At 34.8% G+C, this 24329-nt stretch overlaps 1 protein-coding gene across 2 annotated transcripts in view; it reads right to left on the bottom strand.

Annotated features, from left to right (window-relative positions):
- The window catches only part of NDST4 (N-deacetylase and N-sulfotransferase 4), a 414235-nt gene that overhangs the window by 30965 nt on the left and 358941 nt on the right, over positions 1-24329 (bottom strand). For both annotated transcript variants that reach the window (XM_031941816.1, XM_031941815.1), the window contains 2 exons: positions 23964-24087; positions 22005-22179 (listed from right to left, as the gene is read on the bottom strand). In XM_031941816.1, coding sequence (XP_031797676.1) covers positions 22005-22179; positions 23964-24087 — 299 coding nt within the window. The remainder of the gene's footprint in view (positions 1-22004; positions 22180-23963; positions 24088-24329) is intronic.

The raw sequence follows: 24329 nt of genomic DNA, 5'->3' as shown, positions 1-24329 counted from the left end.
TTCTCCATGTTGCCAATGAATCTTAGAAGGAAAAGGCAGATTTAGGAAGGGGAGAAGATTTTGATTTCTTCTGCATATGTAGGACACTTATTAAAATTTTTTGTAGGGTTGTCAGGTAGAAATTTAAGGCTTTTCTTATTAGTCCAGGGGTCAAAATTATGAGTAAAGGATGGAACTTTCAAATAGGTAGATTTTGAGTTGGTATAGGAAAAAAATTCTGAACAATCAGAGTTGGTCATAAGTTGAAAGGGTTGACTTAAGGGATATTCCATTGCTGAAAATACTCAATATTGGCTTCATGATTACTTTTTAAAATTTTATTAAAGTTTTTTATTTTCAAAACATATGCATAGATAACTTTTTGACATTGACCCTTGCAAAACTCTGTGTTCCAAATTTCTTCCTTGTTCCCCCAATCCCTTGCCCTAGATGGCAAGTAATCCAATATATGTTAAACATGCGCAATTCTTCTATGCATTTTTCTACAATTATTGTGCTGCACAAGAAAAATCATATCAAAAAGGAAAAAATGAGAAAGAAAACAAAATGCAAGCAAACACTTTTATTGTTACAAAAAGATTGGAAATGCTATGTTGTGATCCACACCCAGTTCCCACAGTCCTCTCTCAGGGCGAAGATGGCTCTCTTCATTACAAGATATTGGGAACTATCCTGAATCATCTCATTGTTGAAAATAGCCATGTCCATCAGAATTGATCTTCATATAATCTTCTTGTTGCCATGTACAATGATCTCTTAGTTCTACTCATTTCACTAGGCATCAGTTCATATGTCTCTCCAAGACTCTCTGAAATCATTCTGCTGATTGTTTCTTATAAAACAATAATATTCCATAACATTCATATACCATAACTTATTTATCCATTCTCCAAGTGATGGGCATCCACTTACTTTCTAGTTTCTTGCCATTACGAAAAAGGCTGCCACAAACATTTTTTGCATATGTGGTTCGCTTTCCCTCCTTTTAAGATTTCTCTGGGATACAGGCCCCCAGTAGAGATACAGCTGGATCAAAGGATGTGCATAGTTTGATAGCCCCTTGGGCATAATTCCAAATTGCTCTCCAGAATAGTTGGATCAGTTCCCAACTGCATCAACAATGTATTAGTGTCCCAGTTTTTCCACATCTCCTCCAACATTCATCATTATCTTTTCCTGTCATCTTAGCCAATCTGAGAGGCATGTATTGGTATCTGAGATGTCTTAATTTGCATTTCTTTGATCAATAGTGACTTAGAGCACCTTTATATATGATTAGAAATGCTTTTAATTTCTTAATCTGAAAAATTGTCTGTTCATGTCCTTTGATCATGTAATTTAACTCTTTATGTCTAAATCAGGAACTCATTTTGACCATATCTTTGTATATGGTGTGGGATGTGAGTCAATATCTAGTTTCTGTCAGACTAATTTCCAGTTTTCCCAGCAGTTGTTATTAATTAACGAGTTCTTATTTCAAAAGCTGGGGTCTCTGTGTTTCTCAAATACTAGATTACTATAGTTATTCTCAGCCAGTACCAAATGGTTTTGAGAACTGTAGCTTTATAATATAGTTTTAGATCTAGTACAGTTAGGCCACCTTCAGTTGTATTTTTTTCATTAATTCCTTTGAAATTCTTGACTTTTTGTTCTCCCATACTTGATTTGTATGGCATTATTGAATAAGGAGATTAATTAAGATACTATTATCAATTTTATTATATTGACTCAACCTAACCATGAGCATTTGATATTTTTCCAATTGACTAGATCTGACTTTATTTGTGTGGAAAGTAAATGTTTTTGTAATTGTGTTCATAGTTCCTGGCTTTCTCTTAGCAGATAGACTCTCAAATATTTTATATTATTTACAGTTATTTTAAATGGAATTTTTCTTTATCTGTCTTGCTGCTGGACTTTGTTGGTAATATATAAAAATGCTGATTTTTTATCCTGCAACTTTGCTAAAGTTGTGAATTATTTTTTGTAGTTTTTAGTTGATTCTCTAGGAATCTCTATGTAGACCATCATATTATTTGCAAAGAAGGATAATTTAGTTTCCATATTACCTATGCAAATTCCTTTAATCTCTTTTTCTTCTTTAATTGCCAAAGCTAACATTTCCAATACAATATTGAATAAAATGGGACTGATTCTAGTTTAGCTCTATTATATATGATGCTTGCTGATGGTTTTAAATAGATACTATTTATCATTTTAAGGAAAAGTCTATTTCTATACTCTCTAGTGTTTTTAATAGGAATGGGTGTTGGATTTTATCAAATGCTTTTTTCTGCATCTATTGAGAGAATATATAGTTTTGTTAGTTTCGTTATTGATATAGTCAATTATGCTAATAGTTTTCCTAATATTGAACCAACCCTGCATTCCTAGCTTAAATCCTGCTTGGTCATGGCATATTATCCTGGGGATGATTTTCTGTAATCTTTTTGTTAATATTTTATTTAAGATTTTTGCATCAATGTTCATTAAGGAGATTGGTATATAATTTTCTTTCTCTGTTTTGATCCAACCTGGTTTATGTATCAGTACCATATCTATGTCAAAAAAGGAATTTGGTAGGACTCCTTCTTTCCCTATTGTTTCAAATATTTTGCATACTGTTGAAATTAATCATTCTTGAAATGTTTGGCAGAATTCACATATAAATCTATCTGACCCTGGGGACTTTTTCTTAGAAAATTGATTAATAGAACTTCCGACCAAGATGGCAGAGAGGACACACACATCTATCTAAGCTCTTTCTTGCCCTCAGAATACTTTTATTTTTAGAATTTCAAGTTTAATGTTTGACTAGGTGTTTTTAATTTGTTCCTTTATAGCTTTTTTAGTTGCAAGACCAATTCATTGACCTCCTCTTTCTATATTTTATGCAAGTAGGCATAAAATTAATGGAGAGATTAATAAAATTGAAAGTAAAAAAAACTATTGCATTAATAAATAAAACTTGAGTTGGTTCTATGAAATAACAACAAAATAGATATACCCATAGTTAATCTGATTTAAAAAAAAGGAAAGAGGAAAATGAAATTGTTAGTCTTAAAAATGAGAAGGGAGAACTCACTTCTAATGAAGAGGAAATTAGAGCAATAATTAGGAATTACTTTGCCTAACTATATGCCAATAAATTCGATAACTTAAATGAAATGGAAGAATACCTTCAAAAATATAGCTTGCCCAGATTAACAGAGAAAGAAGTAAATTGGTTAAACAGTTTCATTTTAGAAAAAGAAATAGAAGAAACTATTAACCACCTCCCTAAGAAAAAAATCCCCAGAACCAGATGGATTTACATGTGAAGTCTAGCAAACATTTAAAGAACAATTAACTCCAATGCTATATAAACTATTTGAAAAAATAGGGATTGAAGGAGTCCTTCCCAATTCCTTTTATGACACAGACATGGTACTGATATCTAAATCAGGTAGGCTGAAAGCAGAGAAAGAAAATTAAAGACCAATCTCCCTAATGAATATTGATGCACAAATCATAAATAAAATATTAGCAAAAAGATTACAGAAAATCATCCCCAGGATAATACTCTATGACCAAGTGGGATTTATACTGGGAATGCATGGTTGATTCAATATTAGGAAAACTATTTGCATAATTGACTATATCAATAACCAAATTAACAAAAACCATATGATCATCTCAATAAATGCAGAAAAAGCATTTGATAAAATCCCATTCCTAATAAAAACACTTGAGAGTATAGGAATAAATGGACTTTTCCTCAAAATAGTCAATAGCATCTATTTAAAAGTCAATAAACATCAAATGTAATGGGGATCAACTGGAACCATTCCTAGTAAGATCAGCAGAGAAGATTGGCAGCAAGGCTGCCCACTATCACCATTACTATTCAATATTGTATTAGAAATGCTAGTTTTGGAAATAAGAGTTGAGAAAGAGATCAAAGGAATTAGACTAGGTAATGAGGAAACCAAATTATCACTCTTTGCAGATGATATGATGGTATACTTAGAAAACTCCAGAGATTCTAATAAAAAACTATTAGAAGTAATTCATAACTTTAGCTTGTGTTGCAAGATACGAAATAAACCCAAATAAATCATCAGCATTCTTATATGTCACTAACAAAACCCAACAGCAAGAGATACAAAGAGAAATTCCATTCAAAATAACCGTCAATAATAAAAAATATTTGGGAATCTATCTGACAAAGGAAAGTCAGGAACTATATGATCAAAACTACAAAATACTTTTCACACAAATAAAGTCAAATCTAAACAACTGGAAAAATATTAAGTGCTCTTGGATAGATCAAGCAAATATAATAAAGATGACAATACTACCTAAACTAATCTTTTTATCTAGTGCTATACCAATCAGACTCCCAAGAAGCTATTTTAATGGCCTAGAAAATAATAACAAAAAAATTCATCTGTAAGAACAAAAGGTCAAAACTTTCAAGGGAACTAATAAAAAAAATCAAATGAAGGTGGCCTAGCTGTACCTGATCTAAAACTATATTATAAAGCAGTGGTCACCAAAACCATTTGATATTGGCTAAGAAATAGATTAGTTGATCAGTGGAATAGGTTAGGGTCACAGGACAAAATAGTCAATAATTATGGCAATCTAGTGCTTGACAAAACCAAAGATACCAACTTTTGGGATAAGAATTCACTATTTGATAAAAACTGCTGGAAAAACTGGAAATTAGTATGGCAGGAACTAGGCATGGACCCACACTTAACACCATACACCAAGATAAGGTTAAAATGGGTTCATGTTCTAGGCATAAAGAATGAGATAAATATATTAGAAAAACATAGGATAGTTTACCTCTCAGACCTGTGGAAGAAGAAGGAATTTGTGACCAAAGAAGAACTAGAGATCATTATTGATCACAAAATAGAAAATTTTGATTATATCAAATTAAAAAGCTTTTGTACAAACAAAACTAATGGAAACAAGATTAGAAGGGAAGCAATAAATTGGGAAAACATTTTTACAGTTAAAGGTTCTGATAAGCCTCATATCTAAAATATATAGAGAATTGACTCTAATTTATAAGAAATCAAGCCATCTCTAATTGATAAATGGTCAAAGGATATAAACAGACAATTTTCAGATGATAAAAATAAAACTATTTTTACTCATATGAAAGAATGTTCCAATCACTATTGATCAGAGAAATGCAAATTAAGACAAGTCTGAGATTGTCAGATTAGCTGAGATTACAGGAAAAGATAATGAAGAATGTTGGAGGGGATGAAGGAAAACTGGGACACTGATGCATTTTTGGTGGAGTTGTGAACGGATCCAACTATTCTGGAGAGCAATTTGGAATTATCCTCAAAAAGTTATCAAACTGTGCTTACCTTTTGATCCTGCAATGTTACAACTGGGCTTATTTCCCAAAGAGATATTAAAGAAGGGAAAGGGACCTGTATGTGCAAAAATGTTTGTCGCAGCCTTTTTTTGTAGTGGCTAGAAACTGGAAATTGATTGGATGCCCATCAATTGGAGAATGGTTGGGTAAATTGTGGTATATGAATGTTATGGAATATTATTGTTCTGTAAGAAATGACCAGCAGGATGAATACAGAAAGTTTTGGAGAGACTTACGTGAACTGATGCTAAGTGAAATGAGCAGAACCAGGAGATCATTATACATTTCTCAACAATACTGTATGAGAATGTATTCTGATGGAAGTGGCTATCTTCAACAAAGAGAAGATCCAATTCAGTTCCAATTGATCAATGATAGACAGAGTCAGCTACACCCAGAGAAGGAACACTGGGAAAGGAATATGGCCTACTTGTCTTTTTGTTTTTCTTCCCAGGTTATTTTTACCCTCAGAACCCAACTTTTCTTCTGCAACAAGAGAACTGTATGGATCTGCACATATATATATTGTATCTAAGACATACTTTAACATGTTTAACAAGCTTATACATATAAGACTGCCTGCCATCTAGGGGAGGGGGTGGAGGAAGGGAAGGGAAAAGTTGAAACAGAAGTGAGTGCAAGTGACAGTGTTGTTAAAATTACCCATGCATATATTATATCAATAAAAAGTTATAATTTTAAAAAGAGAAAAATGATTAATGTCTTGTTAAATTTTTTTTTCTAAAATTGTCCTAAAAAGAGGACTATTTAAGTCCTCTTCTGTTAATCTGGGCAATCTATATATATTTTTTGTAAATATTCTTCCATTTCACTTAGATCATCAGATTTATTGACATATAATTGACGAAAACAACTCCTAATTATTGCTCTAATTTCCTCTTCATTGGTGGAAAGTTCTCCCTTTTCATTTTTGATACTAACAATTTGATTTTCTTCTTTTCTCTTTCTAATCAAATTAACTAAAGATTTACCCTTTTTTTGGTTCTTTCACAAAATCAACTCAGTTTTGTTTATAAATTCAGTAATTTTCTTGCTTTCAATTTTATTAATCTCCCCTTTTATTTTTAGAATTTCAAGTTTGGAATTTAATTGGTGGTTTTTAATTTGTTTTTTTTTCTGGCTTTTTAAATTGCAAACCTAATTCATTGATCTTTTCTTTCTTTATTTTATAAGCTTTACCTGCTTATGCAGGTAAGAATCTAGAGATATAAAATTTCCCTTCATTACCACTTTGGTTTCATCTCACAAATGTTGGTATGTTTTTTTATAATTGTCATTCTCTTGGATGGAATTACTGATTTTGCCTATGATTTTGTTGTTTCACCCACTCACGCTTTAGTTAGATTAATTAGTTTCCAATTAATTTTTGGTTCATATTCCCCTGGCCATTTATTGCAAGTAATTTTTATTGCAGTATGATCTGAAAATAATGCATTTACTATTTTTGCCTTTCAGCAATTTGATTTTGAAATCTTTATGCCCTAATACATTGTCATTTTTTTGTAATGTTCTTAGTTCGGTTTTCTGAGGTCTTGGGAGCAGCCTTCATTTCAGTTAGAATAATCACCACAAGAATAGCCAGGTGTTAAAGTTAAAATTCTTTACTATCTCCTTCAAAGTCCTATCTCCTTCACTTGTGGCTCAGCTAGTTTTCTGGAGGGGCCTCAGAGGGGACTTGGTTTTATGGAGAAAATCCAAGAGGATAGGTCACCACGGTGGTGTGAGATGAAGTGTGTCTGAGTTCAAGGGTCTGTGCTTCAGCCTTCAGCCAACATAAAGGTGAACGATGGAATGAACTGTCTCTGCCTCCCAGCTTATATACTCTACACTGAGTGTAAACCAATCATTATATCACTAGGAAACCATTATTTGTTTTAAGATTAAATTAATCATACTGAACTTAGAGAACTATTAATCACCATGCTAAACTAAATAACCATTGTATCATCAATTCCACTGACTTAACACCTTGTAAGAATTCATGTTTCAAGTTCAGAGTTCTGGCCCGTAACATTTTTTTTGTATAGGTTCCATGTACTGGTGAGAAAAAAATATATTTCTTTCTGTCTTTATTCAATTTTCTCTAAAGCTCTATCAGGCTTAAATTTTCTAGAATTCTATTTACTTCCTTAACTTCTTTCTTATTTATTGTGTGGTTTAATTTATCTAGTTCTGAGAGATCAATGCTGAGATCTCCCACCAGTATAATTTTGCTGTTTAATTCTTGCAGCTCTCTTAACTTCTTCTCTAGAAATTTGGATGCTATACCTCTTGGTACACTATGTTTAGTATTGATATCATTTCATTATCTATGGTACCTTTTAGTAGGATGAGTTGCCTTCCTTATCTCTTTTAATTAGATCAATTTTTGTTTTTGCTTGATCTAAGATCAGGATTGCTACCCCTGCTTTTTTTTTTTTTACTTCAGCTGAAGCATACTAGATTCTTCTCTAGCCTTTTAATTTTACTCTGAGTGTATCACTCTCTTTAAATGTTTTAATTCGTTGTAAATGTTTCAAATTTGTTAATTTAATTTGCTGTTTTTAAATTGTTGTTAACAACAAATTATAGAATTCTGGCTTTTAATCCAGCCTGCTATCCCTTTCCATTTTATGGGAGAGTTCATCCCATTCACAGTTAAAATTACTAACTCTGTATTTCCTGCCATCTTGTTTTCCCTCAATTATACTTCTCTTTCTTTTCCCCCTTTCCCTGATCCCCAGTATTTTGCTTCTGACTACTCCCTCCTTCAGTTAGCCCTCCCTTTTAACAGCTCTTCCCCCTTTCTTATACCTTTACATTTCTACTTCTGTTTTCCCTTCTATTATTATCCCCCTTTCCTTTCCCCTTCTCTCTCCTACTTCCCTATAGGTTAAGAGAAGCTTTTCTGTGAAATTAAATGTGTCTGATATTCACTTTTTGAGCCAAATCTTATGAGAGTAAAATTTGCACAATGTTAATCCCCCTCCCTTCTTTCCCTCAATTGTAATAGGTCTTTTTTTTACCTTTTCATGAGATGTAATTTACTCCATTTTAACTCCATTTCCTTCTTCTTCCAGTAGAATCATCTTTTGTTCCTCTAGTTTATTTTTATATCATCACAATAAAATCAATTTATACCTGCACCCTTTAAGGATACCCATAATAGAGATACAGATCTCAAGAGTTAAATATATCATCTTCCTATATAATGATATATCAACTTTTTAACTTTTGAAAGAAAGTTATTTTTTCTTTCCTTTTTCCTTTTTATTCTTCTTCTGAGTTCTGTATTTGAAGATCAAATTTTCTGTTCTGCTCTGGTCTTTTCATCAGAGACAGATGAAATTCACCTGTATCATTAATGTCCATCTTTTTCCCTAAAAAACTGAGATAATGCTCAATTTTGCTAGAGTTGATTTTTGGCACATTCTAAGTTTTTTGAATATCAAATTCTATGCCCTTTGATCCTTTAAAGTAGATGTTATTAGGTTCTGGGTAGTCCTGATTGTGGCTCCTTGATATTTTAATTGTTTCCTTCAGGCTGCTTGCAATATTTTCTCTTTGATCTGATAATTCTGAAATTTAGCTATGATGTTTCTTGGAATTTTCATTTTGGGGTCTCTTTCAGGAAGTGATTCGTCATTTCTTTCAATGGCTATTTTAACCCTCTGATTCTAGGACACCAGTATAGTTTTCCTTGATGATTTCCTGAAAGAGGATTTCTAGGTTTTCAGGGAGTACAATAATTCTTAGATTTATTTTCCAGGTTATTTGTTTTTCTAATGGGGTATTTTACATTTTCTTCTATTTTTTCATTTTTGGGGGTTTTATTTGACTAATTCTTGAAGTCTCATTTAGTCATTCATTTCCATTTGTTCAATTCCAATTGTTAGTGAATTATTTTCTCCTTTAGTTAGCATTTTTACCTCCTTTTGCATTTGACCAATTGAATTTTTAAATGAGGTGTTTTGTTTATTAGATTTTTTTCCCCATTTCACAAATTGTTTTTTTTGACACATTGGTTTCTTTTCATATCTATTTTGCAAGGAGTTGTATGCTTTTTCCATTTCATCAAGTCTATTTTTAAGGAGTTTTCTTCAGATAATTTGTTTTTCCCTTTCTAAACTCTCTTGCAAAGTTCTCATTTCCTTTCTTCATTTTTCTTCTAATTCTCTTTTAAGATCTTTTTTGAATTCTTCCAAGAGAACCTTGTGAGATGAGGACCAACTCATATCACCTTCTGGGGCTTCATCTGGAGATGATTTGTCTTTAGGATCCTAAGAGTTTGAGGTCTGTTCTTCTCTTTCTCTATAAAAGCTATCTATGGTCAAAGTTCTTTTTGTTTTTTCACTCATTGTTTTAAAGGTTGAGGTCTGCTCTTAGGGCAAAGAGGAGATTGACTGAAGCTTTCTCTGCTGGTGACAGTTGCTTTAGGTTGCCTTGGAGCTAGTGCTGTTGACTGATTTTTGGTGCTGGGTAGGTGTGGCCGGGTCCCGAGTTTTTCTGGTGTTCAAAGGCTCACTATTTACCTTTTGTATTTGCACTGGATGTCTCACAGCTAACTTGCTGATCCACTGACTTGTAATCAGGACAGAGTAGTCCAATCCAGGTGTATTTTACCTAACAGCCTCCTATTAGATTCACTGGTACAACACCCTGGCTTTCTGTGTTGAGTTTACACTTGGTCGCTTCCCCCCTTGTCCAATTGAAATAGATCTTTTTTGAAGTTCTTCCAAAGTATCTTCTGCTGGAAATTTTTTATGCTACAAATATTTGTGAGTTCTATCATTCCAAAACCAGTTCAGAGGCTTGATCTGGTGTTGATCTGAGGGACACCAGGAAGAGCTTAGATGTCTACTTTCCACCATCTTGGCTCTCCCCCATCATGATTACATTTTAAAGATGTTGTGAAAGGGATTTTTATTCATATATGCAATTTTACTATAGATTTAAGTAGACCCTAAAGATTATTGAGTCCAACCCCTTACATAAAACAAAATTGACAGAAAAGTTAAATAGTTTTTTCAGGATCACAGATTGTAAATATGTGAAGAGGAATTAAAATCTAGGTCCTCCTGATTCCTGGGCAATTAGGTGACTCATTATAACCTCTGGAGCCAGGAGAACTTGAATTCAGATCTGAGCCTGGGCAAGTAATTTCATCCTGCTAGCCTCAGATTTCTCATTTGTAAAACTGGACTGGAACTGGAAGAAGAACATGGCAAACCATTGCAATATCTTTACCTAGAAAACCCCAAATGGGATCACAGAAAGTTGGACATGACTGAAATGACTCAATAATAACAACAATAAAAGAATTCACTAATTCTAAGTGCTTATTAAGTAATTCTTTCTTCTTCTAAGGTAAAATGGTATAGAAGAATGACTACTTTTGGAGTTGAATAATCTAGTTTTGAATGCTAATTATTCTCCCTTGCCACTTGAATGACTTGGGCATGTTACTTTCTTTCTCTGAACCTCAGTTTCCTCATCTTTAAAATGAGGAGATTGAACTAGCTTATTTCTAAACTCATTTACATCAATAAAGCTATGATCTTACTTCTGAGGTGTCTTCTAATTTTGAAATCCTGTAGTTCCAACATGTGCTGCTAGTGTCAGTTTGAGCTCCTTACCTCAAACTGTCAATCAGCCCAGGCATGAAAGGTATTTTATTTATATGTGAAAATGGATAATAGAATGGTTAGGTATAAAGTAGATACAGAAAGAGGTGAATGAAAAAGGATAGATAGATATTACACAGTTGTGGCATTGATTATGGTGGGTCAGGTAGGAGGAAAGATATTGATTTGACAGATTTTGGGTTTTCTGTAATCACAGTTTCTCTCCATTAGTGCAGTATTTGCTGAGCATCTTGTATGGAAATGCACTATACTGTGTACTTTTGGTAACATATACATATATGTATGCATATATCTTTTATGTGTTTATGTATGTCATATACATGCACATACACATACACATATATGGTTTATCTATGATTTTATTTATGAAAGAACTCTCTAGTGCCTAGGATTTGTTACATATCAGAGATAAGATTTAAACCCAGATCTTTCTGACTCAGAAGTCAGCTCTCTATCCCATTAAAGCATATCCCATCTCTTCACATAACACATACAGTGATCCTTATGGTGGAAGTGACAGATGACCCAGATAGTACAAACAAATATTGCTTTGAACAACTTCAACATAAAGTAAAAAAAGAACAACTTTTTTCCATAAAATTGAAGCAGGAAATTGGCATGTCAAAATAATAATAGCTAGTATTATAGTACTTGAAAGTTTGCACATTTAAACCTCATAATAATATTGTGACATGGTGTTATTATTAGCCCCACTTTGAAAATAAAGAAAATGAGGCAGAAAGGAAATGATTTGCATAAGGTCATATAGTAAATAAATACCTGAAGCAAGATTTGAACTCTGGTCTTCCCAACTCCAAGCCCTCTACTCTATTAACTATGCCACCTAATTGTCCCTTTTAAAAAGAATTGAAATAAATCAGGTGAATAGTTTAAAGGAACTTTATCTTTATAGAATCTTAATTTGGCTCATTATAAAGATTGGTGTCAGCATTTATTTCATTAATGGATATACTGAGAAAAAATGAATTGGTTAGGGGCTGACTAATTTTAAAATATGGAGCTACTGACATATTTTGGCACTGAATGGAATTCAGGCATTATTATCAGGAATTTGGCATTATTATCAGTTTAAAATATCTCTTTCAAAGCATTCTCATTCAGGTTATTAAGAAACATCTTAAATACATTAATTTGCTTCACTCAAAGTGCTTTTCAGGAAAAAGAAAATGTTACCTTTCTGTAAGAAAGAGTTTCCTAAGAAAAGATTGCTCCTTTTTAATGAAAGCATCCAGAATTTGTTCCGCTAGGTTTGACTTTAAACTGGTTTTCTTATGCTTTCGAAGCTCTGAGGCTCAAGGATTACTATACTTATCTTGTTCTGCAATATAAGAGGCCATATGGTTTGAAAGGCACAGCGTAATGTGCTCCATGCTTTTTTAAAGAACTTTCATTGTGGTGGTTCATTGAGAAAACCCTGCAGATGCCTACCAAAGATTCTAAGTAAGAAAAAGACTCATGTGGCCAGCTCAATTTATGAGAGCTCTTTATCAAATTTGGGGATTTCCTATGGGTTCCTGTGTAGATTCTGAGAAACACCAATAAAAATTGGAATCTTAATTATAATCATCTACTTCACAGGCAATATGGGAAAGTACTTTTTAGTACTTTAAAAAGTAGGGAGCTTCTATAAAGATAGCTGAATCTGTCTGGTATGAGCAGTTGGAAGAGGCTAACTGCATTAAAGGGGTTGTTATTGTTGTTGTTTGTCTTTCCTTCTTGAAGAGGACTATGACATCAGGAAGGTGATGCCGTGACATGCAAGTGAATTGGATTTAAGTGAGGGAGGGATATACAAAGTCACCAGCTCATTTTCTCTTCCAAAACTCTATAGGTCCAGTGGACAGAGCAGAGAAAAGGATGAGGTAAACTACTGTGCCCATGCTTGTGGGTAATGGTTAATTTTATAGAGACCCCTGAAAGTTCTGACCCAGTCTTGTAGCTTAAGCAACCCATTCCTTGAGAGACCACACACAGAGTATAGAGTACAACTGTATAGAACAATTACATCACAAAATATTCAAGTTATTCTGTGTCTTTAGCAACAAGACCAAATGAGAGAATGAGAACTAACAATATGGCTGAATAAGGCATCTTAAAGAGACAAATATAATAACAATTAAAAATGAAAAGTTGTATTTTACCTTGAAATTTCCACGTGAGTAGTGCAATTGAATTAAAAATAATATATTGAATTTCTATGATTTATTTTTGCAAGGTATTTCCACATATTTGATCTATACAATTGTACTTAAAAATTGCCATGAAAGACAACAAAAATATCTGTTATCATTACTTTTAGATTTGCTAGTTTCTTTCAAAGTTCAGTTCCAGTGGCACATTGCACGTGGGGCATTTCCTGTTTCATTCATATGAATGAGTTTCTTTCTAAAATTATCTTGAATTTACTTATGTATTTTACATCTACAAGTTTGGATGCATATTGTCTCTCCCAATAGAATATAAATTTCGGAAGGGAACTGTTTATTTTTGTGTTGGTATCCACATCACTTAGCACAGTGGCTGACATACTAAGCACTTATTAAATTTTTCTTGGCTGATTATTAACATTTAACAGGGAAAGTTAAATGACTTGTTCAAGTTTCCAAGGTTAGTTATGGAGCTAAGACTTGTATCTAGATCCCCTGATTTCTAATGGTTGTTCCATTATGACACTGGCCATACAATTGTTCAGCAAAAGCAACTTCAGTAATCTTCAATCTCTCCCACAATACTTCTTTTGATACTTTCTTAAAACTAACAGATATTTGTAGTATTTAACCTTTCCTATAGACTTTCATACATTTTCATAAGATCAACTAATGTATTTACAGATAAGAGAAAACTGGATACTTTTAATTTATTCCTTATATCAGAAAGTCCTTCAGACATCTGAGGCTTAGAGAAGTTAGTTTCATAACATTGATCATTTAATTAAAAAGGAGCCGAGTGAGTGTTCAAATTGTTTAGCATGTAAAATGTATATGCTGTATTTAAGGAAAAATTGAGGACCATCCCATCTTTGCCAAGAGATTATCTACTTTGCCTTTCCCATTGTTTTACTTATTTTCACTTTTTCCCTGGCTATTGATTCATTTCTTACTGCCTACAAATATGTTCATTTTTTTTAAAATTATATTCTGAAAAGACACTTTATCCTTCCATCCCCAGTGTCATCCTCACATCTCTTCTTTTTGTAGTTAAACTCCTTGAAAAGGTCATATTCCAAAAAGGTATTTCCATTTTTTCTCACCTTGTATTCCCTCCTTAATCCCTTACAATACAGTTTCTTTCTTTCTTTCTTTTTTTGAAAGGCATTTGGGGTTAAGTGACTTGCTTGGGGTCACACAGTTAGGAAGTGTTAAGTGTCTGAGGCCAACTTTGAACTCAGTTCCTCTTGACTCCAGGGCTCTGACTTTAATGCACTGTGCCCATCTAACTGCCCCCATAAAATACAATTCTTACCATCTCATTTCATTGAAACTGCTCTTTCTAGTGACTTCTTACTTTCCAAATCCAAGGGCTTTTTTCTCAATCTTCCTTCTCTCTTCAGCCTTTGATGGTACTGATCACTTATTTTTCTTGACATTCTCTTCTGTCTAGATTTTTGGGACATTATTCTTTTACCTATCTGGCCACTCTTTACTATCCTTGCTGGATCCTCTTCTAGATCATAGTATTTAAACACAGATGTCCCTCAGGGTTCTGTAATAGGTTCTCTTCTTTCTCTCTCTCTTTTGTAGAGGGCTGAAACTCTGAATCAGCCAAGAAAACACTTAAGGCTACCTATTCTATGTGAGATAATAGTTCTATTATCTCACTTTGTTAAGAGCTAAACTAATAACTTTCATTTTCTAGCTGAAATGCGGCAGATATTAGGAAAAGATTCACCCCCACCCCCACGCCCACCCCAAAGGAGATCTATAGAAAGCATACTTAGACTAATAAAGAGGCAAGGTTTCCTTATAACTTGGGAGCAGATTGGTGGACTCTTGGAAACATTAGAATGCACCTCCCCTTGGTTCTTCAAGGAAGAAGAAATAGAGGCAGATAATTGGAAACTAGATAGATCAACTATGTGAACATTATAATGATAATGGTCCTGATTCAATTTCTAAGGAAACATTTTATATTTACATTATAAAACAATTGGCCTTATAGAATCCCGCAAGTTCTAGAAAAAAGAAAAGTTCTAAGGAAAACAGTCAAGCAAGGAAGCCTGTGGAGAAAGAGGAAGAGAAGGGGGAGGATACTGAAAAAATAGCTGAAAGGCATAGGGAACTTAAAGGGTATAGTGATTTTCACTCTCACAACCCAGCTTCATCTCCACCTACATTCGAAGAGGCTCTTGACCCTCCCTCCTCCATCAACTTCATCTTCCTGGTTGGAGGAAGGAGGAGGAGTGAGAAGGGCAGTGATATCACTAGCACCTACTCCCCCAGCAACTACCCTCTCCTATGACTAGATTGCAAAAGGTAATACTTAAAGCCAAAGAGGAAGGACAGCATACAGCCAATTTGAGAATAGAAATTTATCCTGGGATTGAACAGCTTAACTTTTCAGGTCAAGAAAGGAAAAGATAGACTCCTTTTAATCTGGAAATTATCAAAGATCTGAAAAAAGGCTTGCACCTTTTATGGGGCTACATCATCTTATGTTAAGATGTTATTACAAAATTTGGCTTATGAAATTTTAACCCCTAGTGACTGGAAATCTATAGCAAGGACATGCTTAGAACCTGGACAAAACTTGTTGTGGCTTTCTGAATATAGTGAACTCTTTAGGATACAAGCCCAACGAAATAGGCAAACTGGAGTTAATACTCCAATCACCTGTGACCAACTAATAGGTGTAGGTTCTTATTCAGACACTTCAGCACAGATTAATTACCCCATAGCAGCATATGAGATAATTGCTTCTGCTGCTATCAAAGCATGGGGCTTTATCCCAGGTAAACAAGAAAGAGGAGAAGCTTTCATGAAAATGGCACAAGGTCCAAATAAACCCTTTACTGATTTTGTGGAACATCTGCAGACATCTGCCATATGAGCTATTGGTGAAAATGCAGCAACAGAAATTATGATGAGGCAATTTGCTAAAGAAAATGCTAATGAGGTTGGTAAAAGAATTATACTAGAATTAAACAAAGATGCTATTTCAGAGGAGATCATAAGATGTTGTGCCACAGTGGGCACAAATATTAGATACCCAGGCTATAATGCAGACTTCCCAATATCAGAACATGGGGAAGACAGAGTCCTTTTTGGGAAGAGCCTTCCAGAGAGGTTCATCAATGCTTTCAATATGGTAAAGTAGGGCATTTGGAAGCTCAACACTGACATAAAGATAGAGTGAGAAAACAGGGTGGGAGAACAAGATCTAAAACCCCATGTCCAAAATGCAACAGAGGCTTCCATTGGGCATCAGAATGTAGATTGATTCAGGGACACGGGATGGGGGGCCCAGCCCCAGGGCCCAAAGCAAAAAATACTTGGGGCATGATGATAGCCGATGCTATACCCAGAGAGTCTTTAGAAATTCAGTACTCAGACATGACCAATCAGCAAAGAAGCAATCTCATGGGAAAAAGGGATTACATAAACAATCTGGTAGGAAGCAACCTGATGTGAGAAAGGGGTTACACCATTGGGGACAATAGAGTTGTATGCAGCTGGGACTACTGAGATATTCCCTGAAGAGGTGAAATATGTTCTTCCAGCCTATGGATCCCTTGCCTTGAGGCACAGTAGGCTTGACCCTTTCAACTCCTGAGAGTACTTGCAAAACAGTGTTCATTGATATACTGATGTTGGAAACTGGGGAATGTGTAGATAATATCCCAGTCACTAATACAGCTAGACAATGTGTGACTTATCAACCAGGAGAAGTAGTAGCATCAGGTTTACTGATACAGACTCCTAATAGACAATCTGGTGATAGTTGCTCAGTTTCTGACTCCAAGCAACAGAATCCAGGAATGTTCTACACAGCAGCTGTGACCTGACTTCAAGCAACAGAATCCAGGAATGTTCTACACAGCAGCTGGGACAGCTAACCGTCCTATGCTCACTATCTATATAAATGGCATACCATTAGAAGGATTGGTAGACACAGGTGCACATCATGCAGCATTAGAGATGCCAACTGGCCAAGTCACTGGCCAAAGATTAAGATAGACACCTATATGTCTGAGGTAGGAGGATCAATAGCAGCTGAAGTTAGTGCTATCCCTTTGAGATGGACATTTGAAGGCAAAACAGGAGTTTTTACTCCTTTTATAATTGGAAAAATCCCCATCAATCTGTGGGTAAAAGACATTTTATAACAGTTAGCATTACAAATGAGTAATTCGGTTTTTTAGGCAGGGCTGCTGTTGAAGGCCTGACAACACTCTCATCTGTTCCTATTCAATGGAAAACTGATACACCAGTGTGGATAGAACAGTGGCCCTTAGCTAGTGATCAAATTCAGGCCTTATTAGATATAGTACAGAAGCAACTTGACCAAGGACACTTATAACCTTCTCTAAGTCCTTGGAATTCCCCTGTATTTGTTGTAAGAAAGAAATCTGGAAAATGGAGGGTGTTGACTAATTTAAGCAAAGTAAATGAACAGATGGAAAATATGGGAACTGTTCAGCCTGGACTTTCATATCCTACTCAGTTGCCTAGAGAATGGCCTCTTTGGGTTACAGACATTAAGGATTATTTCTATTCTATTCCTCTAGATAAGGAAGATATGAAAAGATTAGCCTTTTCAGTCCCAGTGTTAACTTAGCTGAACCTTATAAAAGATATGAATGGACAGTTTTGCCACAGGGAATAAAAAATAGCCCTGCTATATGTCAAATGTATATTGCTGCTGCTCTTCCACCATTTCCAAAAGTAATGTTATCATATTACATGAATTGGAATGTGCACCTGAGGAGCAAATATTAGAAGCATATCTACAAAAGACCATAGAAACAGTAAGGAACTACCAATTTCATATAGCTCCAGAAAAAATTCAAAGACATGCTACTTTTCAATATTTAGGATATGAAATATACCCTAAGGAGCTTATAGTACAAAAACTTTCTTTAAGAACAGAGAGGCTTAACACCTTAAATGACTTTCAGAAATTGATAGACAATATCCAATGGATGCGTTCAGTGTTAAGCTTAACTATCTATCAATTGCAATCATTGTATGACATTTTAAGGGGAGACAGTGCTTTAAACTTACCACACCAGCTTACAAAAGAAGCTCAAGAGGCTTTGAGAGAAGTTTAACTGGCTTTATCCAATGTTATTGAAAATGTCACTCAAAAACCCTTGGAAATATCAGTTTTTGCTATAAAAGAGGCACCTTCCTTCATCAAGGAGACAGTGTGATCGAGTGGGTGAACCTCCCAGCACAACCAGAACAAAGCTTTACTCCTTACCCAGGGCTTGTGGCTAGAATTTTATTAAAGGCCATTAAGCGAGTAGTACAATTATCTGACATAAGCCCTGACAACACCTTTTATACCAATGAACAAATTAATGTATGCTGTGAAACTATCCCAGAGTGGCAAATTTTAATGGCCATGGCTCCAAATTTTACATACGGGTCTCCATTAAAGAAAGATAACCCGACTATTACATAATCGGCAATGGATTCTTGAAGAAAAGGTTTCTAAAGTTCCTCTTAAAGGACCAACTATCTTTACAGATGCATCCAAACATAACATTTGTGCTGTATACTCTCGTGACTTAACTATAAAGAGAGTAGTCAGAACACCTTTAAAAATCCACTCAGCAGAATGAATTATATACAGTCATTTTAGCTCTTACTTATTATCCAGGAGAAATAAACATAATATCTGATTCAGCCTACTCACCAGGTATGGTACAAAAAATTGCCACAGCCCAAATAAAATCTGTAGCTTCTAATATATATCAGCTTTTTAAAGAACTTCAAGAGAGAAAGTATCCAGGTAAGATTTATATCTTGCATGTTCACTCACTTAGTGGACTTCCAGGTTCTATTTTTGATAGTAATTCAAAGGCAGATAGCCTTCTAACTGTGTTGGCTAATACTCCTTTATTTCAGGCAGTCCAAGAATCTCATTCTAAATATCAACAGGCTAGTTGAGCTTTACGTTTGCAATTTGGGATAACAAAAGAAGAATCTAGGAGCATAGTAGAAACCTGTACAGCTTGTCTTCCTTTCCACACTCCTACACTCCCTCCCACCAGAAGTGCAGTGTCCAGGCAAGCAGCTCCACTATCTTTAGATAATTTCCAGGTGATGTGGAGAGATCCAGAAAGTGGTGAATGGAAAGGACCAGATAGGTTATTTGCTTGGGGGAGAGGATTTGCTTATATCTCTACAGATGGAGAAGGAATCAGATGGGTGCCTACTAGCCGTATTTGCCTTGTCCATCAGAGAGAGACGGAGCAGACCCTTGAATCGAAGGAGAAGACCCAAGAAACATTGGGTGGTTCCATTACTGATTGTGCTTACCACTGAAAGAGCATGGCAGTTATGGCAATTGACTCATGGACATCAAAATTTGTTAATGAGACTGATGCAGGACTTCAAAACTCTCGGGAATCATTGGACTTCCTGAGACATAATAAGATTGTTGTAAGACTTGAAAACCCCCATGAATCACTGGATTCCCTGAGACATAATAAGAATGTTGTAAGACTTCAAAATTTGTAGGAATCATTGGCTTCCCTAACACATAAAAATACTGTTGCAGGACTTCAAAAACTTGCAGAATCACTGGAGTCCCTGATACATAAAATAATGGACAATAGATTTAGACTATCTCTTGGTTGTTGAAGGAGGTTTATGTACATATTTACATACCCTCCTTCTAGGATTTCTGGAAATCTTTTATAATACCATGTTATTCATATTGTTTGTGATATCACTACTTGCACGTACAATTTATGTTTTTTATACCACATGGAGCCTGCACTGGCTGTGGGGAGAGTTATTACTACTAGCCTGTGCTATATTGCTATGTGCTTGTGTAATACCTCCCATGCTGATGGATTTGTGTATTTATATTTCTAATAAAACCCTTTAGCCCAGAAACCTGCTAACAATATCTAACTTGACTCCCTATTTTCCTTTGGTGTTTTTCATCTCTCTTCCTGGGAAGTCAGGGAGGGCGTGATCATCTCCTTTTTAGTGTTTTCACCTCCCTTCCTGAGAAGTCGGGGGGCGTGATCACCTCCTTTTTGGTGTTTTCATCTCCTCTCCTGAGAAGTCAGGGCAGCCGTGATTACCTCCTTTTTGGGGTTCTCACCTCCCTGAGAAGTCAGGGTGGCAGTGATCACCTCCTTTTTGGGGTTCTCACCTCCCTGAGAAGTCAGGGGTGGTGGTACATGAGCACCTGTGTTGCAAAACAAAAGAAAGAAGGTGAAATATAATGTCCAGACTAGCTCCCTGGTGGGCCCCGGGATAGGCCAGAGTCAAGATAAATCAAAGTCCTTGGTCTTTATGGGGAGAAGTGAAGGAGGATGGCAAGCTTCCACATGGTTTGCCCATGATGTATCCTGGATTCTGGATTCCGGAGTCTCCAGCTTCTCTCCTCCTCATCTGTAATGACCACGCTAGCACCCAGGATACCCCAGAATCAGCCGGAGTCAGGATAAACAAAAGTCCGTCTTTATTCTTGGTCTTTAGACGCAGGATTGAATAGGATGGAAACAGAATCTCAGCAACTGCCTTCTCCCTCATCTACCACCCAAGTGTGACTCTGGCTAATCTTACTCCATCCCATAGTCCCTCCTAAAATCCTCTCTATATACAACAATCATTGAGCCAGCACCGATAGTGAAAAGGACCATTTTCCAAGCATATGCCCATAGAGTATTATCCAATTGGTAGTTAGCCTCAAGTGCTTGGCAGTCCTCACCTCAGTGTATCGACTCAATAGTTTCAGCCCTCTACACTCGTCTTGCTGCCAAGTGCCTCTAACTTCTCTCCCTTAGCCCTCCAATCTTTGCCTATGATTATCTCATCAATAAACATTCAGCAAGCACCAATGGTGAGGGTAGTCATCATCTCAATATATGCTAATAGAGCTATTATCTTATATCAGATATGTAGCTTTAAGTGCTCTCTTGTAAGATTTTGAGTTTTAGCCCTCTACACTCTTATTTTCCCTGAGGCATTTGGGGTTAAGTGACTTGCCCAGGGTCACATAGCAAGGAATCTGAGACCAGATTTGAACTCAAAAACTCCTGACTTCAGAACTGGTGCTCTATCCACTGAGTCATCTAGCTGCCCTCTTCTCTCTCTACATTATTTTTACTTGGTAATTTCATCAGCTTCCATGGCTGTAATTTCCATTTCTATGCCAATAATTCTCAAATCAATCTATCTTCCCCAAAACTCTCAGCTGTCCTCTAATCTCATAATCTCCAACTTGCTTTCATATATTTTATACTGAATGTCCAGAGACATCTCGAACTTAAAATGTTGAAAGCCAAATTTAGAACTTTTGTCTACACCTTCCCCCCCATTTTGATCTGTCCTATTACAATAGAGTACAATACCATCTTCCCAATCCCTAAACTCACAATTTAGAAGTCATCCTTAACCCCTCATTATGTCTTAACCTTCCTCTCATATCTCATTGGTTGTCAAGACCCGTTGATTTCACCTCTGCAACATCTCTCATAAAGCTTTCTGCAATCTTTTTTAATTCCACTCCACTTCCTCTATTATTTCTTATTTATTATGTATAGAACTTGTTTTGTATATATTTATTTGTATGTTGTCTCTTTGATTAGATTTTAAGTTCAACTGTCTTTTGTTTTCTCTCTAACACTTAGTCCAGTGCCTGACACACTTGTTCAATATATTTATTTGTTATTGATTGATTGTTATTGTTTTTATTTGCTTTTGTTTTACATAACACTCAGTGAATCTTAAACACAAGCATTTTATATTTACGGTCTTAGAAAATTTAAATACCTGGTACCAAGAGTATGCTCGGTCTGAGGGATCAATAAGAATGGTGATGATCTTGGCCTTGGGAACCAGAGATGCTGCTCTCCTGGGAGCTTCTTCTGAGTGGAAATAGTTGGCACTCTTCTCAAACAGAAAATCATTGGTAATATTAGAAGGGATGGGGAAAAAATCCATATACCTGGAATAGGAATGAAACAAAGAGCTGGAGTCAGAATATGAACTCTTTTTTACATTTTCTCTATAAAAATTCTAAGCCCTTTGATTTTTTCAAGTTCAAATTTTATATATGTATATATAAAATTTAATAATTTGAGGCTAATGCTCAAGTCAGCAGGTGTTCCTTTTAAGTAAAAGAAAAATGTTCACACTATTCTAGTGACTCATTTCATTGGGGGAAAAAACTGTTGGGCCATGAGTCAGTGTTACTGAAAGCTGAATCAAGAAAAAAAAAATTAGGCTTATCATGATTTTTAAAAATCTGCTTTCCTCAGAAGGCATTTTTAAACCACAAAATTATGTGTGTAAACTTGAATGTCAGATTTCTTAAATTAAGATTAAATGTTCTTATAAGAAAGATGTGGAACTCCAAATAACAATAAGATTACTAAAGAGATTAGAGTATAGTTGTTCTTTTCTATTTTTTAAACTTCTGAATAATTTGTACTATAGAAAGCAATGTGGACACACTACTGTCTGTAATCAAGGAAATATTTCCTGCTGGTTTGATCCCATGAAACCCTTGTAAATTCACTCTTCCATATGCCATATAAATGTTCTTTGTTTAGATTATGGAGTTAGTATGTTCTGAGGTTATGCATTACATTTGAAAGCTTCCCAACTGCTTCTCACATCTAAATCAATCTAAGTCTCATTTCTTCCTTGGATACTGACAATTGTATTTTACAAATGCCAAGAGGAGAGGCGCATTCCTTTCTTCCCTGATTCAAAAGTGGTACACAAAATGGTCTCAGTTATAGGAGAAAACCATTCTTTTCTAATCTCTAGTTCATCTATGGTGGCTCTAGTGTTTTCTAGAGACAATCAGTCACATTATCATAGTACATAGTAAGGACATTATACACATGCAAAAATGTCCACCTTTGTTCACTGATATTCATGTATCTAATCAAGTGCTTGACAGTAGGTATTTAATTGGGGGGTTAGGCTTATGCGTGATATTAACTCACTTAGCATATAAGTACATATATTCAAGGAAATTCTCCTCACAATGTTCCTTTATTTCTGAAGGACTGAAAGAATCATGTTAATATATACTTTAAATGTTTGGAATCAAAGTAATAGAGTAGAGGAGACTTCAGAAGATCAATTATAGCATCAGGTACATTTCATTATACTCCTGAAGAAAATATGCATGTCAAAGCATTTTTGATGATACTGGTTTGTACAATTTATGTACCCAAGAACTGCATTGTCTTAAAATATGTATGCAATTAGTGATGATGTGGTTTTATCAATGTTCTGTTATAATTAGAATGTCTAATGTCACTGTATTGAAGTATAATATGTACATAGCTAATGAATATACACACATACATATATATAAAACATACATTACAAATTGTTATCTGAATTTCTTAAAGCATCAACAGTAATATAAATGAGAGAACTGACTATATCTTTTAACAAAATTGTTTTTCTAGACATAATCAAATAATATAATGAAATAACCTTATTAAATATTCTGATGAGGAACTTCACTATGTTCTTTATTCAATCATATTATTTTATTAGAAAAATATTATCATTGTAAGCTTCAGATAAAATTATGAACAACACTGATTAAATTTCTCATCATTATGAATTAATTTCTAATTCATTATGATAGCATTGAGCATAACACATTCATCTGGTAATTATGCAGATGTTCTGCATATATCTATAATTGCTCCATTGATTTCGTGTGTGTTCACAATATACTTTCTTTTTTCTTATTCTTCTTACCAGTCAATTCCCTTCTGATAGTTGTTTCCATTAAAGAACTGAACTTCTTCAAATGTTTTTGGACTGGGGAGATTGCTGATGATAGAAGGATGCATAAGTAGAAATAGATAAAGTGCAGTTGTACCTACAGCAAAGAAGAAGATAAAGGATTATAGAACATAAATACTGAAAAAAAAGATGTCTTAGCCTTTACTTCATGGAGTATTTATCAAAGAAAAAGGGAAGGGAAATAACCATTAATCAAAACAGTTCTTTCCAGTGTTTAAAGAATTTCCTGATAATGTTCAGCTTTCTCAAGCCAATAATATCCTCTACTATAACTTGTTGAACTCAAACAATGTTGATGAGATTTTGTTATTGATTTAA

Source organism: Sarcophilus harrisii, chromosome 6, assembly GCF_902635505.1.
Source record: "Sarcophilus harrisii chromosome 6, mSarHar1.11, whole genome shotgun sequence".
NCBI classification, from domain to species: domain Eukaryota; kingdom Metazoa; phylum Chordata; class Mammalia; order Dasyuromorphia; family Dasyuridae; genus Sarcophilus; species Sarcophilus harrisii.
Note: the sequence above shows the minus strand (reverse complement) of the source record. Positions and strands in the feature narration are given on the sequence as shown.